This window comes from Trichechus manatus, unplaced genomic scaffold (assembly GCF_000243295.1).
Source record: "Trichechus manatus latirostris isolate Lorelei unplaced genomic scaffold, TriManLat1.0 scaffold00010, whole genome shotgun sequence".
Lineage (NCBI taxonomy): Eukaryota > Metazoa > Chordata > Mammalia > Sirenia > Trichechidae > Trichechus > Trichechus manatus.
Window position 1 is genome coordinate 26,831,080 of NW_004443946.1, and position 17,835 is coordinate 26,848,914.

General features: G+C 37.9%; 1 protein-coding gene across 1 annotated transcript in view; it reads left to right on the forward strand.

Moving 5' to 3' along the window:
- BBOF1 (basal body orientation factor 1) overlaps positions 1 to 17,835 on the forward strand; it is a 48,936-nt gene that overhangs the window by 22,849 nt on the left and 8,252 nt on the right. The window contains exons 7-9 of the mRNA XM_023726384.1: positions 553 to 697; positions 1,731 to 2,224; positions 7,061 to 7,162. Coding sequence (XP_023582152.1) covers positions 553 to 697; positions 1,731 to 2,224; positions 7,061 to 7,162 — 741 coding nt within the window. The remainder of the gene's footprint in view (positions 1 to 552; positions 698 to 1,730; positions 2,225 to 7,060; positions 7,163 to 17,835) is intronic.

Here is a 17,835-nt window from a genome sequence, read left to right on the forward strand (position 1 = left end):
ATACTAATCGACCGTAGGAAGGTTTGTTAACATTTTAAAAATTAAATTTCTTCATATAAAAATGGGGTTAATAATAGTAACATTACAGTGTGGTAATGAGAGGTATATTAGTGAAAGTAACACCAAACTGCATGGTGTTAACAAACTCCCAAATCTCAATTTATTTGGGAGATTATTTATTGCGCACATAACAATCTAATGTGGGTGTGTCACCTCTCCTCTAATGGTGATTCAGGGAGTTGGGCTGCTTCCATCTTGTACCTCCACTGTCTTGGGGTTCTTCATGTCTGGTGATGTGGACAGGAGGGAGGACAGAAAACTCATACCTCTGTTACCTGCCTTAGACTGAAAGTAACACATCACTTCTTACTTTCCCTTTGGAGAGAACTCAGTCAGAAGATTCCCACCTAACTATTGAGTACCCATTATATGTTAAATAAGTGGTGGCCATTATTATTAATGTTGGAGGGTAAAGCAGTCATTGTTCTAGTTTGGTAATATCTAAAACTTAGGTCTGTGTTTTGAAATCTTATATCTATTTATCTGTTTTAGGCAACTGAATGATGCTGGAAGAACTGTTTTTAAAGAGAATGTTTATCTCCAGAAAGCTCTTGCATACCATCTGAAGGAAGCTGATGATCTACAGAAAAACTCCCAGAGGTTGCAAGAGACTCATAGTATCGTTTTACATCAAAAGGTTCTCACTCTCATTTAGACTTCGTTTTCTTTTTTTTAGGAATTGGTTTGGAGATATCAATGATCAGTTATAATAATGATACACAAGGACATTGTCTGGATGATTCACCTTCTTATCAAAAGGATTAATTACTGAATGACTTATAAGAAGCATTAGACTTACCTTTATAAAGAAAATATCAGAAACATAAACATAAGACTCCCATCCTCTAGTACCTTAGAATACTCGTTTTGCTTTGCTTATGGTTGGTTCCTGAATCAATTAAGAATAGGTTCAGCTGTGAGTAACAGATGTGATAACAATAGCTTCACCACATAAAGGTTTATTCTGTCACCTAAAGGAAGTCTGGAGGTAAGCAGTCCAGAGCTGGAATGGTAGTTCCACAAAGTTGACAGACACTGAAGTTCCTTAACTCTGCTCAAAGTCACCTCATGGTCCAAGATGGCTGCTGGAGCTCTAATGGTTACTTAAAATGGCAGGAAGGAATCAAGAAGGAAAAAAGTGCCCCTCCCACTAGAGATCGTCCTTGAAGTCCCACACACATTTCCACTTACATCTCATTGGCCAGAACTTAGTTACTTGGCTATGCTGGACTCCAAGGGAGGCTAGGGAATATAGGTTTTCAGTTGGGTTTATTGCCTTTCTGAATAAAATTGAGGTTTTATTACTAAGGAGGAAAGGGAAAATGAATATTGGAATAGCCACAATTTCCAGTATATAGTTGTTAAATTAATGCTTTACTGTACAGTCTTGCTGATTTTAGAATTACCTTTTGGTAATACAAAATATTAATCTTTCAGAATTTTAGAGGAAAGGAGTTTCTTAATTATCAAAAATCAGTGGATTGCCTTTACAAGTCCATACAAGGACCATAGTATATTTTTTGCTTGCTATACACAGATACTAGAATATCACCTTCTCAACTTGGCATCAAACTAAAATCCCCTAAAGTAATAGAAGTTAGGAACTTCTGAGTTCTGGAATTATTAAATTAAAAACTAATCTTACACCTCTCTCATCATTCTGTTTTTAGGAGATCAATGACCTGTTGGTTAAGGAAAAAATTATGCAACTTAACCAGCAGAAATCACAAATCCAAGCCCTTCAGAAAAAGGTGGTAAGCTTAGAGACTGCCCTGACTTGTATGACAAGAGAGTTTGAGGCTGAAGTTTTAAAACTGCAGCAGCAGGCAATGATAGAGAATCAAGCAGGTCAGGTAGAAATTGACAAGCTGCAGCAACTTCTTCAGATGAAGGACAGGGAAATGAATCGTGTGAAGAAGCTGGCCAAGAACATACTGGATGAGAGAACAGAGGTGGAAAAGTTCTTTTTGGATGCTCTACACCAAGTGAAGCAACAGATCCTATTTAGCAGGACACATTATAAGCAGATAGCGCAAACTGCTTTCAATTTAAAAATGAGAGCAGCATTTGCAGGAAAAACAGAATATCCAAAAATCCGAACATTTGATGGCAGAGAACACAGCACCAATAGTGTGAATCAGGATCTTATGGAGGCTGAGAAATGGTACTAATAATGCTTTAATGTATTCTCTTTTGTGCTGCTATTTTTGTGCCTTTTAGAGAAATAAGAACTCTGACAAATACAGTTTGATAATATTCAAGTATTGAGTAGATTACATAGTAAATTACTTGAGGACAGGAGCTGGCTGATTGTCTGGAGGTAAGCAATACAGAGCTGGAATGGTAGCTCCACAAAGTCGACAGACATCCAGCATAGTATATGGGGCTTAGTAGGTATTCTTAGGAAGTGCCCTTCGTTTCATGACAAGAGACTTGTTAAAGAGACTAGATTATTTTTCCCATATAATGTCATTGTAATATATTTTAACTTATTCCTTTATCTTGCTTCCTATAAATTGGAAGTTAGTTGTAAAAGCTTAATTAGATTCAGGTTAAATAGTTTGATAAGCATACTTCACAAATATTTTGTAATGTTTCTTCTATTACCCTGAGATGAAATTTATAGGTAATAATATCTAACTAAACATATCATTTAAAAATATTAATACAATGCCCAAACTGTAATTTTTCTTTGTTGTGCAGAACTGTGTCATGGATTAGAAGATAACCAGTAGTGCTCCCCCATCGTTGTATTAACCAAAAGTCCCCACAGATTTCCAAAATACTGTCTAGAAATCTACTGCCACTATGATAAAGGTAGCAGAATGCTTGAGACAGTTGCAGAGTATATACAATGATTAAATTTATTAGTATTTTTGTATGTTAGAGAACTCTTCCCCCATAAATCTTCTATTAAATTACAATTCATTTTGAAGATTATTTTGAAAAAAAATTGTTTTGTATTCCAATGCAATTAGATTCTTCAAAGGCCCTAACTCAAGAAACTTAAAAATACTCCCACTGTTATGTAGTTAACATCTTGTTAAGAGTACTTAGTTGCTTTTTTAATGGACTAATTTGTAGACTCTTTTAAATTATATGACTGTTGGGAAAGTTGAGCATGCTCAGTGGCCTTTCAAAGCCTATGAAAGATAATACTTCAAAAATGCCCATACTATAAATTTTTTACTTTATTGTATCCGGAAGTTTGTGATACCACTTCTATTACCAAGAGATTCACTGTAATTTCCTCTTTTTATTTATTAAGTCAAGCAAGTTGACTGTCATGTGTAAGACAGTTTTTTTTAGATATTTCGTCTGCTGGAAGTTGTCAAAAATTAAATGGAACACTTGAAAACTGATGTCCTAGGCACTGGTGAACTGAAATAGACTGGTATTGGCCATTTTGAATCAGACAATCATATACTCTATGCCTGGAATGACAAATTGAAGAGGAACGGTGTTGAATTCATTGTCAAAAACAATATTTCAAGATCCATCCTGAAGTGCAGCACTGTCAGTGATAGGATAATATTTATATGCCTACAAGGAAGACAAGTTAACACGAATATTATTCAAATTTACGAACCAACCACTAATGCCAAAGTTGAAGAAATTGAAGATTTTTACCAACTTCTGCAGTCTGAAATTGATCAAACATGTAATCAAGATGCATTGATAATTACTGGTGGTTGGAATGCAAAATTGGAAATGAAGAAGGATGGGTAGTTGGAAAATATGACCTTGGTGATAGAAACGACACAGGGGATTACATGATAGAATTTGGCAAGACCAACGACATATTGATTGGAAATACCCTTTTTCAGTAACATAAACAGCAACTATACACGTGAATCTCACCAGATGGAATACATAGGAATCAAATCGACGACATCTGTGGAAAGAGACAATGGAGAAGCTCAATGTCATCAGTCAGAACAAGGCCAAGGGCCGACTACAGAACAGACCACATTAAATGCTTATATGCAAGTTCAAGTTAAAGCTGAAGAAAAGCAAAACAAGTCCACAAGAGCCAAAATGTGACCTTTAGTAGATCCCACCTGAATTTAGAGACTATCTCAACAATACATTTGATGCATTGAACAATAATGACTGAAGACCAGACAAATTGTGGGATGACATCAAGGACATCATACCTGAAGAAAGCAAAAGGTCATTAAAAAGACCAGAAAGAAAGAAAATGCCAAAATGGAAGAGACTATGAAACTTGTTCTTGAACATAGAGTAGCTAAAGCAAATGGTAGAATGATGAAGTAAAAGAGATGAACAGAAGATTTCAAAGGGTGGCTCAAGAAGACAAAGTATGTAAAGTATAATAACAAAACGTGCAAAAATCTGGAGTTAAAAAACCAAAAGGTAGGGAACTTAAGGAAAAAATCAAGTCTTGAGTTGCAATATTGAAGGATTCTATGGCAAAATATTGAACGACGCAGGAAGCATCAAAAGAAGACGGAAGGAATACACAGAGCCACCGTACCAAAAAGAATTGGTCAGTGTTACAGTCATTTCAGGAGGTAGTAGCATATGATCAAGAACTGATAGTATTGAAGGAAGACGTCCAAGCTGCACTGAAGGCATTGGCCAAAATCAGTCAAAATCATTGGCTCCAGGAATTGACATAATACCAGTTGAGTTGTTTCAACAAATGGGTGCAACACTGGAAGCACTTACTTGTCTGTGCCAAGAAATCTGGAAGACAGTTACCTGGCCAGCTGACTGGAAGAGATCATACTCATGACCAGTCCAAAGAAAGGTGATCCAACAGAATGTGGAAATTATCGAGCAATATCATTAATATCACATGCAAGTAAAATTTTGCTGAAGATAATTCAAAAACAGTTGCAGCAGTACATCGACAGGGAGCTGCGAGAAATTCAAGCCAGATTCAGAAGAGGACACGGAACAAGGGATATCATTGCTGATGTCAGATGGATCTTGGCTGAAAGCAGAGAATACCAGAAAGATGTTTACCTGTGTTTTGTTGATTATGCAAAGGCATTCTACTATGCGGATCATAATGAATTATGGATAACATTGGGAAGAATGGGAATTCCAGAACACTTAATTGTGCTCATAAACCTGTACATAGAACAAGAGGCAGTCTTTTGAACAGAACAAGGGTATACTGTATGGTTTAAAATCAGGAAAAGTGTGCATCAGGATTGTATTCTTTCACCATACTTACTCAATCTGTATGCTGAGCAAATAGTCCGAGAAACTATATGAAGAAGAATGTGGCATCAGGATTAGAGGAAGAATAATTAATAACCTGTGATATGCAGATGACAGCCTTGTTTGCTGAAGGTGAAGAGGACTTGAAGCACTTACTGATGAAGATCAAAGATTACAGCCTTCAGAATGGGCTACATCTCAACATAAAGAAAATAAAATACCTCACAACTGGACCAATAAGCAACATCATGATAAACGGAGAAAATATTGATGTTGTCAAGAATTTCATTTTACTTGGATCCACAGTCAGTGCCCATGGAAGCAGCAGTCAAAAAATCAAATGACATTTTGCATTGGGCAAATCTACTACAAAAGACCTTTTTAAAATGTTAGAAAACAAAGATGTCACTTTGAGTACTAAGGTGTGTCTGACTCAAGCCATGGTATTTTCCATCAACTTACATGCATGCAAAAGCTGGAGAATGAATAAGGAAGACCAAAGAAGAATGATGCCTTTGAATTATGGTGTCAGTGAAGAATATTGAATATACCATGAACTACCAGAAGAACAAACAAATCTTTCTTGGAAGAAGTACAGCCAGAATGCTCCTTAGAGGGGAAGATGGCAAAACTTCATCTTACATACTGGACATGTTATCAGGAGGGACCAGTCCCTGGAGAGGGACATCATGCTTGGTAAAGTAGAGTGTCAGCAAAACAGAAGACCCTTAATGAGATGGATTGACTTTGCTGCAACAATGAGCTCAAATATAGTAACAACTGTGAAGATGACGCAGGACTGGGCAGTGTTTCAGTCTGTTGTACATAGGGTTACTATGAATCGGAACTAACTCAATGGCACCTAACAACAACATATTAAGTGGTATAAGTTTTCAGAGGAAGTTAAACAAAGTGATTCTACATGTTGTTATTGCAGAAACTGGACTCTTCCTGCTACTGGGCAGCTTATCACCTTAACCTCAGTGTCCTATTGCCTCTACCTGCACCTGCTACTTTTTCTATTGCAACAGTGTAGAAATAGTGGTTAAAACGTTATGACATCTGTTTAAGAGGCCGATTGGGGGAGGACAGTGGAGGTATATGGTGAACATAAGGCAAAACCTAAACTTTTCAATAAAAATAACCCAATTGACCTATATGAAAAAATATTTTTTACATTATAAAACATCAGTACTCTTTGTACATGTCAGCCAGATTTTGTAAATAGAAAGTAGACTGAATCCTATGGGAAAGTTATAGTGTAGAAAAAGACATGCCTGGAAAGCTTAGTTGCAGCCTTATTTGGAGGTAAGAAAAAAGAGTAGTGAAATACGTTATTTTCTAAATTTACCTTTTGTGACTCTTTTCATAATAAAATATTGTAATATAAAAAGAAATGTTAAAAGCAAAAAACTTACCAAAATCTCACCAAACAACTGTTTTTTTTTTTTTTTTTCATGTTTCCTTTGTCTTTGTGTGTATCTGGATACATGTTACATTACAGTTTTGTGTTTTGCTTATTTCCTTAATATTTGAACACAAATTTTTCCCGTGTTGTTATAGTTTTTGACATTTTCATCTTAATGACTAAATAACATTTTAAATTGGCTAGCATATTGATATCCTTTTTCACTCTATGATTTTGTAGTGGACACATGTTGCTTTGTTGTCCGTACATAGCAAACCCCATAATACCCAGTTCTGCTATGGAACTTTTCTGATGTTTACATGTTTTTGTTTTTTAAAAAAGAAGCTTACTTTGACCGTATTTTTCTTCTTCACTTTTTTTTTCTTTGAAATTTTTCAGGACAAATATTCAAGGAAATGTGGATATTGGAGAGTTGACCTGGGAGCAGAAGGAAAAAGTCTTGAGATTGCTTTTTGCAAAAATGAATGGTTTTGTTCCTAGGTAACTCTATTTTTGCAATGAAATACCAACTTGTTATCAAACCTAGAAACCATATAAGAACAATGAGCTTATTCTCATTTAGAATCAAAGGAATGAGAAAGAACCAGAAAAATACAAGGGTCCCACTGCTTAGCCACAACAACTTCCAGAGATAAAGGATGGAAGATAAATTGAATACATGAATAGGGAAATGAAAGATGAATTGTAATTAAAGGGGGAGGGGGAGGAGATGTTTAAGGTAATGGTTGTTAAAAAGTTACAACATTGCTCAGCTGAATGAGTGGCAGCTTAGGAGAAGCATAACAATTGTTAAGATTTTATTGCTCTGCAAAGGTAAGTAAATGATTTTTAAATTGACTGTTAGTCAAGGGAATTTATAATACCAAGATAGAGACCTCAAAAGGAAAATAGAAATTCATAGATATTTCAAATTCCTTTTAATGATTTGTTCCACTGTCTTTCCACCCTATATATTTTATTAGTGACTATAACCCTGGTATTGAACAGTAAAGTGGGCTAAAATAAATGAAGCAGTTCTTGATTGCTTGTTACATGATTTGTTCTGTGTTAGGTACTACCAGAAATCCAAAAGAATAAAAAGACATTGCCCTTGATCTCAAATGGCTGAAACAAATAACTTACAGTCTATTTGACCAAACAAAACCAAACACAACAAGGAAAAACTTAGGTGGCACTATAAAGTATAATTGGAGTTCAGGCAATATGTCAATGGGCTACAGTAGTCAAAGAAAACTTTCCTGAAGGAGTGTGACTCTGGGGTACCTTGAATAATAGTGGAATACTAGAGAGAAGGGAGAGAGCACACCAGACAAGGGGCTTAGTAGATGGCTTAAGCAAAAGCCTCAAAATAGGAATGGGCGTGGGTGTTCAGGGAACACTGAGGAAAAACTGCCTGGCTTGAGGAAATTTGGTGTATGCCAGAGAGTAATTAGAAATAAGGTTTAATCTGTAGATTAAATTATGATGAGCCTTAAAAACCATGCAGAAAAGCTTGAATTTATGCTGCTGTAGGTTCTAGAATATGTACTTTTTTTCTCTGCCTTGGAGGAATATAAACACAGTCCATAATCCCTGCACTAAAAGGGTTCACGAGCCAGGGTTCTCAGAGCTAACCTTAACCTAACATGATGACATGTGTGATGGATTGGAGAGGGACAGAAATGGAGTTGGGGACCAGCAGAGGTTGCTACACTATTCTGGGCATGCAGTGGTGAGGAGTTTAGGCAAGAGTGGGAGCAGTCAGAAGAAAAGGGGAGAAAAACTGAGAGGCACTTAGGAAAGAGAGACAAGCCTTGGTGATAGAGGTAAGAGAAATAAAAGAAACTATAAGTGTTTAAGTTTTTAGCTTAAAGAATGGTAGTATAAAACTTTCAGAGAAGAGATAACACCATTTCTACTCAAGGTATTTCAGAACGTAGAAAAGAATGGAATACTCCTAAACTCATTCTGTGAAGCCAGCATAACCCTGATACCAAAACCAGGTAAAGACACCACAAAAAAATAAAATTACAGACCGATATCCCTCATGAACATGGACGCAAAAATCCTCAACAAAATTCTAGCCAATAGAATTCAGCAACATGTCAAAAAAATAATTCACCATGACCAAGTGGGATTTATACCAGGTTTGCAGGGATTAGAAAAACAATCGATGAAATCTACCACATAAATAAAACAAAAGACAAGAACCACATGATCTTATCAATCGATGCAGAAAAGGCATTTGACAAAGTCCAACACCCATTCATGATAAAAACTCTCAATAAAATAGGAATAGAAGGGAAATTCCTCAATATAATTAAGAGCATTTATACAAAGCCAACAGCCAACATCATCCTAAATGGAGAGACTTTGAAAGCATCCCCCTTGAGAACAGGAACCAGACAAGGATGTCCTCTGTCACCACTCTTCTTCAACATTGTGCTGGAGGTCCTAGCCAGAGCAGTTAGGCTAGAAAAAGAAAGAGCATCCAAATTGATAGGGAAGAAGTCAAAGTATCTCTATTTGCAGATGATCTGATCTTATATGCAGAAAACCCCAAAGAATCCACAAGAATACTACTGGAACTAATAGAAGATTTCAGCAAAGTTTCAGCATACAAGATAAACATACAAAAATCAGTTGGATTCCTCTACACCACCAAAGAGAACCTTGAAGAGGAAATCACCATATCAATACCATTTACAATAGCCCCCAAGAAGATAAAATACATAGGAATAAATCTCACCAGAGACATAAAAGATCTATACCATGAAAACTACAAGACACTACTGCAAGAAACCAAAAGAGACCTGCATAAGTGGAAAAATATACCTTGCTCATGGATAGGTAGACTCAACATAGTGAAAATGTCAATTTTACCCAAAGCAATCTACAGATAAAATGCAATTCCAATCCAAATTTCACCAGCATTTTTTAATGAGATGGAGAAACAAATCACCAACTTCATATGGAAAGGGAAGAGGCCCTGGATAAGTAAAAGCATTATTCAAGAAGAAGAACAAAGTGGGAGGCCTCACACTACCTGATTTTAGAACCTATTATACCGCCACAGTAGTCAAAACAGCCTGGTACTGGTACAACAACAGATACATAGACCAATGGAACGAGAATCCGGATATAAGCTCATCCATCTGTGAGCAGCTATTATTTGACAAAGGCCCAAAGTCCATTAATTGGGGAAAAGACATTCTCTTTAACAAATGGTGCTGGCATAACTGGATATCCATCTGCAAAAAACTGAAACAAGACCCATACTTCACACCATGTACAAAAACTAACTCAAAATGGATCAAAGACAATATAAAATCAAAAACGATAAAGATCATGGAAGAAAAAATAGGGACAATGCTAGGATCCCTAATACGTGGCATAAACAGAATACGAACCATAAGTAACAATGCACAAGCACCAGAGGAGAGACTAGATAAATGGGAGCTCCTAGAAATCAAACACTTATGCTCATCAAAAGATTTCACCAAAAGAGTAAAAGACAACCTACAGACTGGGAAAAAATTTTTGGCTACAACAAATCCGATCAGTGTCTAATCTCTAAAATCTACAAGATACTGCAAAACCTCAACAACAAAAAGACAAATAACCCAATTAAAAAATGGGCAAAGGATATGAACAGGCACTTCACCAAAGAAGATATTCAGGCAGCTAACAGACACATGAAGAAATGCTCATGATCATTAGCCATTAGAGAAATCCAGATCAAAACTACAATGAGATATCATCTCACCCAAACAAGGCTAGCCTTAGTCCAAAAAACACAAAATAATAAATGTTAGATTGTGAAGAGACTGGAACACTTGTACACTGTTGGTGGGAATGTAAAATGGTACAAGCACTTTGGAAATCAATTGGTGCTTCCTTAAACAGCTAGAAATAGAAGTACCATACAATCCAGCTATCCCACTCCTTGAAATATATCCTAGAGAAATACGAGCCGTCACACGAATAGATACATGCACACCCATGTTCATTGCAGCACTGTTCACAATAGCAAAAGGATGGAAACAACCTAGGTGCCCATCGACAGATGAATGGATAGACAAATTATGGTATATCCACACAATGGAATATTACGCAGTGATAACAGCGATGAAGCTGTGAAATATTGTATAACATGATGGAAGCTCGAACTTGTGCTGAGTGAATTTAGTCACAGAAGGACAAATACTGTATAAGACCACTATCATAAGAATTCAAGAAAAGATTTAAACACAGAAGAAAACATTCTTTGATGGTTACGGGGGTGGGGAGGGAGGGTGAGGGTTATTCACTAACTAGATAGTAGATAAGAATGATCTTAGGTGAAGGGAAGGACAGCACACACTACAGCGGAAGTCAGCACAACTGAACTAAACCAAAGCTAAGAAGTTTCCTGAATACAATCAAATACTTTGAGAGACAGAGTAGCAGGGGTAGGGATCTGGGGACCATGCTTTCAGGGGACATCTAGGTCAATTGGCATAACAAAGCTTATTAAGAAAATGTTCTGCATCCCACTTTGGTGAGTAGCGTCTGGGGTCTTAAAAGCTTGCAAGTGGCCATCTAAGATGCATCCAACCACCTGGAGTAAAGGAGAACGAGGAACACCAAAGACACAAAGTATTAGCCCAAGAGACAGAATGGGCCATATAAACCAGAGACTTCATGAGCCTGAGACCAGAAGAACTAGATGGTGCCCGGCTACCACCAATGAACATCCTGACAGGGAAAACAACAGAGAGTCCCTGGTGGAGCAGCAGCAGGATGGGTTGCAGAACTCAAATTCCAGTAAGAAGACCAGACTTAATGGTCTGACTGAGACTGGAGGAACCCCAGAAAGCACATCCCCTGGACTCTCAGCCCAGAACTAAAACAGTTTCTGAGGCCAACTCTTCAGACCTGGATTGGACTGGACTGTGGGACACACTCGTGAAGAGTGTGCCTCTTAGTCAAATAGTTACAGGAGACCAAAGGGGCAGCTTCTGTCCAGAGGTGAGAGGGGAAGGCAGAGAGGGTTAAGAGCTGGTTGAATGGTCATGGGGAATCAGGGGCGGAAAGGAGGAGTGTGCTGTCACAGAATGGAGTGAGCAATTGGGGTCACATAACTGTATAAAATTTTGTATGGGAGACTAACTTGAAATGTAAACTTCATTTAACTACAACAATTAAAAAGAAAGAATGGTGGTATAAAAAATAAATGAGAACTCTAGGAAGCCAGTTTGAGGAAAATGTTTAAATTTTACGTAATCTATCCATTCATTCATTCAGCATTTACATATTAAGTGCCTACTATGTATTGAGAATACTGTGTTGAGCAAAAAGAGAATCATGCCTAATCTCATGGAGTTTGGTCTAGATGATGAGAAAAACATTACTCAAATAAATATAAATAATAATAAATATAAACATTACTCAAATAAATATAAAAGTGCAACTGTGTATAGTGATAGGAGAGCCTAGATTAGGGGAATCAGACCTAATCAGGGGGTCAGGACAGTTTTTGAAGAAGTAAAAGGTTGAAATGATCTATAAAAGATAAATAGGAATTAACAGGGCAAAAAGGGGAAGGAAAAAAATAGAAAGTATTTTCAGTGTTGAATTGGAGATAATGGCAATATATCAAAGTGAAAAATACCTTTAAGACAGATGGAAATAGTGATGGAATTATAGATGAGAGCTTACTTAGGGTGGGAGATTTGAATGTGTTTAGTGAGAATTGATGGTTGAATCTAGGAGAGTGGATAAAGGTGGTTATTAGGTGCTATCGAGTTGGATCCGACTCACAAGCAACTCTTTGTACAACAGAAGGAAACACAACCTGCCAGTCCTGTGCCATCATCACAATCATTGCTATGTTTGAGCCAATTGCTGCAGCCGCTGTTTCAGTCCATCTTGTTGAGGGTTTTCCTGTTTTTTGCTGACCATCTACCTTACCAAGCATGATGTCTTTCTCCAGGGACTGGTCCCTCCTGATAAAATATCCAAAGTACATGAGATGAAGTCTTGCCATCGTCACTTCCAAGGAGCCCTTTGGCTGTACTACTTCCAAGGCAGACTTGTTCATTCTTTCTGGCAGTTCATGGTATATTCAGTATTCTTCGCCAACACCATAATTCAAATGCGTCAATTCTTCTTCGGTCCTCCTTATTCATTGTCCAGATTTTGCATGCATACAAAGCAATTGAAAATATCATGGCTTGAGTCAGGTGCACCTTAGTCCTCAAAGTGATATCTTTGCTTTTCAGCGCTTTAAAGAGGTCTTTTGCAGCAGATTTACCCAGTGCAATGTGTCGTTTGATTTCTTGACTGCTGCTTCCATGGGCATTGATTGTGGGTCCAACTCAAATGAAATCCTTGACAACATCAATATTTTCTCTGTTTATCATGATGTGGTTTATTGGTCCACTTGTGAGGATTTTTATTTTCTTTATGTTGAGATGTAGCCCATACTGAAGGTTGTAGTCTTTGATCTTTGTCAGTAAGTGCTTCAAGTCCTCTTCACTTTCAGCAAACAAGATTGTGTCATCTGGATATTGCAGGTTGTTAATTATTCTTCCTCCAGTCCTGATGCCTCGTTCTTCATATAGTCCAGCTTCACAGATTATTTGCTAAGCATACAGATTAAATAAGTGTGGTGAAATGATACAACCCTGATGCACCCCTTTCCTGATTTTGAACCACGCAATATCCCCTTGTTCTATTCAAATGACTGCTTCTTGGTCTATGTACAGGCTCCTCAAGAGCACAATTAAGTGTTCTGGAATTCCCATTCTTCCCAATGTTATCCATAATTTGTTAGGATCCGCATAGTTGAATGCCTTTGCATAGTCAATAAAACACAAGTAAACATCTTCCTTGTATTCTCTGCTTTCAGCCAAGATCTATCTGACATCGGCAATGATATTTCTTGTTCCACATTCTCTTCTGAATCCAGCTTGAATTTCTGGCAGTTCCCTGTTGATGTACTGTTTTTGAATTATCTTCAGCAAAATTTTACTTATGTGTGATATTAATGATTTTGTTCAATAATTTCCCCATTCTATTGGATCACCTTTCTTTGGAATGGTCATGAATATGGATCTCTTCCAGTCAGTTGGCCAGGTAACTGTCTTCAGATTTCTTGGCACAGACAAGTGAGCGCTTCCAGCGTTACATCCATTTGTTGAAATATCTCAATTGGTATTCTGTCAGTTCCTGGAGACTTAATTTTCACCAATGCCTTCAGTGCAGCTTGGACTTCTTCCTTCAGTACCATTGGTTCTTGATCATATGCTACCTCATGAAATGGTTAAATGTCGACCAAATCTTTTTGGTAAGTGACTCTGTATTCCTTCCATCTTCTTTAGATGCTTCCTGTGTCTCTCAATATTTTGCCCATAGAATCCTTCAATATTGCAACTCAAGGCTTGAATTTTTTTAAGTCTTCTGCTTAAGAAATGTCGAGCCTGTTCTTCCCTTTTGGTTTTCTAACTCCAGGTCTTTGCACATTTCATTATAATACCTTACTTTGTCTTCTTGAGCTGCCCTTTTAAATCTTCTGTTCAGCTCTTTTACTTCATCATTTCTGCTATTTGCTTTAGAGCAAGAACTTGCTTTTAGAGCAAGTTTCAGAGTCTCTCCTGACATCCATTTTGGTTCTTCTTTCCTGTCTTTTAAATGACTTTTTGCTTTCTTCGTGTATGATGTCCTTGATGTCATTCCACAACTCGCCTGGTCTTCGGTCGTTAGTGTTCAGTGGGTCAAATGTATTCTTGAGATGGTCTCTAAATTCAGGTGGGATGTACTCAAGGTTGTACTTTGGGTCTCATAGAATTGTTTTAATTTTCTTCAGCTTCAGCTTGAACTTGCATATGAGCAATTGATGGTCTGTTCCATAGTCGGCCCCTGGCCTTGTTCTGACTGATGATGTTGAGTGTTTCCATTGTCCCTTTCCACAGATGTCGTCGAATTGATTCCTGTATATTACTGTCCAGCGAGATCCCTGTGTATAGTCACCATTTATATTATTGAAAAAGGGTATTTCCAATGAATATGTTGTTGTCTTGCAAAATTCTGACACGTGATCTCTAGTGTTGTTTCTATCACCAAGGCCATATTTTTCAACTATCAATCCTTCTTCTTTGTTTCCAACTTTCACATTCCAGTCACCAGTAATTATCAGTGCATCTTGATTGCATGTTTGATCAATTTCAGACTGCGAAAGTCAGTAAAAATCTGCAATTTCTCCTTCTTTGCCATTATTGGCAAAAAAATAAAAAATAATGAATTTGCATAATAGTCATATTAACTGATGTTCCTTGTAGGCACATAGGTGTTATCCAATCACTCACAGTGTTGTACTTCAGGATAGATCTTGAAATGTTCTTTTTGACGTTGAATGCGATGCTATTCCTCTTCAATTTGTCATTCCAGGCATAGTAGACCATAGTCCAATTAAAAATGGCCAGTACCAGTCCGTTTCAGCTCATTAATGCCTAGGATATTGATCTTTATGCATTTCATTTCATTTTTGATAACTTCCAATTTTCCTAGATTCATAGTTCATACATTGCATGTTCCGATTATTAATGGATGTTTGCAGCTGTTTCTTCTCATTTTGAGTCATGCCACATCAGCAAATGAAGGTCTCGAAAGCTTTACCCCATCCATGTTGTTAAGGTCAACTCTACTTTGAGGAGGCAGCTCTTCCCCAGTTGTATTTTGAGTACCTTCCAATGTCAGGGGCTTATCTTCCAGCGCTAATATCAGACAATGTTCTGCTGCTATTCATAACATTTTCAATGGCTTTTTTTTTTAGAAGTAAACTGCCGGGTCCTTCTTCCTAGTCTGTCTTAGTCTGGAAGCCGCCCTGGAACCTGTCCACCATGGGTCACCCTGCTGGTATTTGAAATACTGGCAGTATAGCTTCTAGCATCACAGCAACACTCATGCCACCACAGTATGACAAACTGACAGATGAGTAGTGGTTTTATTAAACAGGTGGAGTAGAAGCCAGACTACAGATACTGAATGCCCCATTGTGAGTTGACTTTTCCATACCCCGGAAATACAGCCAGAGTTCCAGGCCTCCAGTTCCATACTATATTGTTTTCAGCACTGTAGAAACCCAGGAATTTGGGTGAAATCTTTCACACCAAAGCAATGAACTTGAACCTATTACCCCAGTAGAACCATGTCTAAGCCTGTTGCAATCTCATATATGCCAGGGTTGGATGAAGGAAAAATAAGAAGATAGGAATAGGATGGTAAAATGTTGAGACGAAGATGGATTAAATGAGAAAGCTCAAATCAGATTGAGGAGGAGTTAGGTGATAAATGGTCTATCAAGATGGGTAGATTAAGAAGAGTTTACAGTTGATTGGGTATCATTGTGAATCCAACAGTATAATATTTTATCTCTGTGACTGAACTAAGTCAAAGGGATATGCGGTGCAATGTGTTACTTAATATGACCCTTCTACCCATAGTCTTTGTGACTCACACACATCTTTAACCTCTGCCTCATAGGAACCAGCTTGTGCTGATTCTTATAAAAGAAATTATTCATTTAGTGTATAACTAATAAGCTGGACTCTTCAGCACATCAGCAAGCACTCTGGCTGTAATTCAGGCTGTAATTCAGGTACTCAAAGGTACATTTTTTTTCACATATCACCATTAAACCAAAACCAAACCTGCTGCCGTCAAATCGATTCGATTCCAACCATTAGACTAGTTGATATAACCAGCATTTGAATGAGTTTGTGTTGCTTTCATATGCACCTAAGTTAGGACAAGTTTTAGGAGTGGGGTATATGTCTATCTGTTGGCAAATCAACCTACTATCCTTTGTATAACTTTATTAAACTCACTTTCAAATTAGAATATTGAATTAGTGATGTTTATTTCCTGTTCTTAAACCCAGACTTTTCAAAGCACATGTGAGGAAAGACTTTCATAGTGGGCGTATCTCCACTGGGTAACCTTTTGGTGTTCTGAGCCTCTTTTTGTGGGAAGGGAACTTTTCTGGCCATGTTCAACCTGCCCTTCACCATTTATGACTATTATGTGAATACCATCATCATCATCATTTCCACAAATATATCTTTTATCTTAAATTCAACATGTCTCAGCTTCAAGAGAATATAAATTTATATTAACTTGCTTAATATTTTACTGCCTCTATGTGTGTGTAAGGAGCCCTGGTGGCACAGTAGTTAAGAGCTCGGCTGCTAACCAAAAGGTCAGCAGTTCCAATCCACCAGCCACTCCTTGGAAACCCTATGGGGCAGTTCTATTCTGTCCTATAGGGTCGCTATCAGTCAGAATTGACTCGATGGCAACAGGTTTGGTTTTCTGGTTTTACGTGTGTGTAAAGGAGCCCTGATGGTGTAGAGGTTAAGTGCTTAGTTGTTAACCAAAAGGTTGATGGTTTGAACCCACCAGCTGCTCCATGGGAGAAAGATGTGGCAGTCTGCTTCCATAAAAGATTACAGCCTTGCAAGGTCATGTAAGCTCCATAGACACATCCAGACTCCTGAGGGACTAAATTACTGGGTTGGGGGCTGTGGGGATCATAGTCTCAGGGAACGTCTAGCTCAACTGGCATAACATAGTTTATAAAGGAAATGTTCTATATTCTATTTTGGTGAGTAGCGTCTGGGGTCTTAAAAGCTTGTGAGCGGCCATCTAAAATACTCCACTGGTCTCACCCCTTCGGGAGCAAGGAAGAATGAAGAAAACTAAAGACATAAGGGAAAGATTGGTCCAAAGGACTAATGGACCCCAACTACCACAGCCTCCTCCAGACTGAGACCAGTACAGCTGGATGGTACCCGGCTGCCGCTGCCAACTGCTCTGACAGAGATCACAGGGGAGGGTCCTAGACAGAGCTGGAGAAAAATGTAGAACAAAATTCTAACTTACAAAAAAAGACCAGACTTAAACCCCGAGAGTATGGCCCCCAGACACCCTTTTATCTCAGTGGTGAAGTTACCTCCAAGGTTCACTGTTCAGGCTGGGAGTGGACAGCCCCGTAAAACCAAATGAGACTAACGTGGTACAGGAATCCAGTGACAAGGGTCAGAAAGCAGAAGGGGACAAGGAAGCTGGTGATAGGTAACCCAAGGATGAGTAAGGATATTGTTGATGTGTTGTGAGATTGTTAACCATTGTCA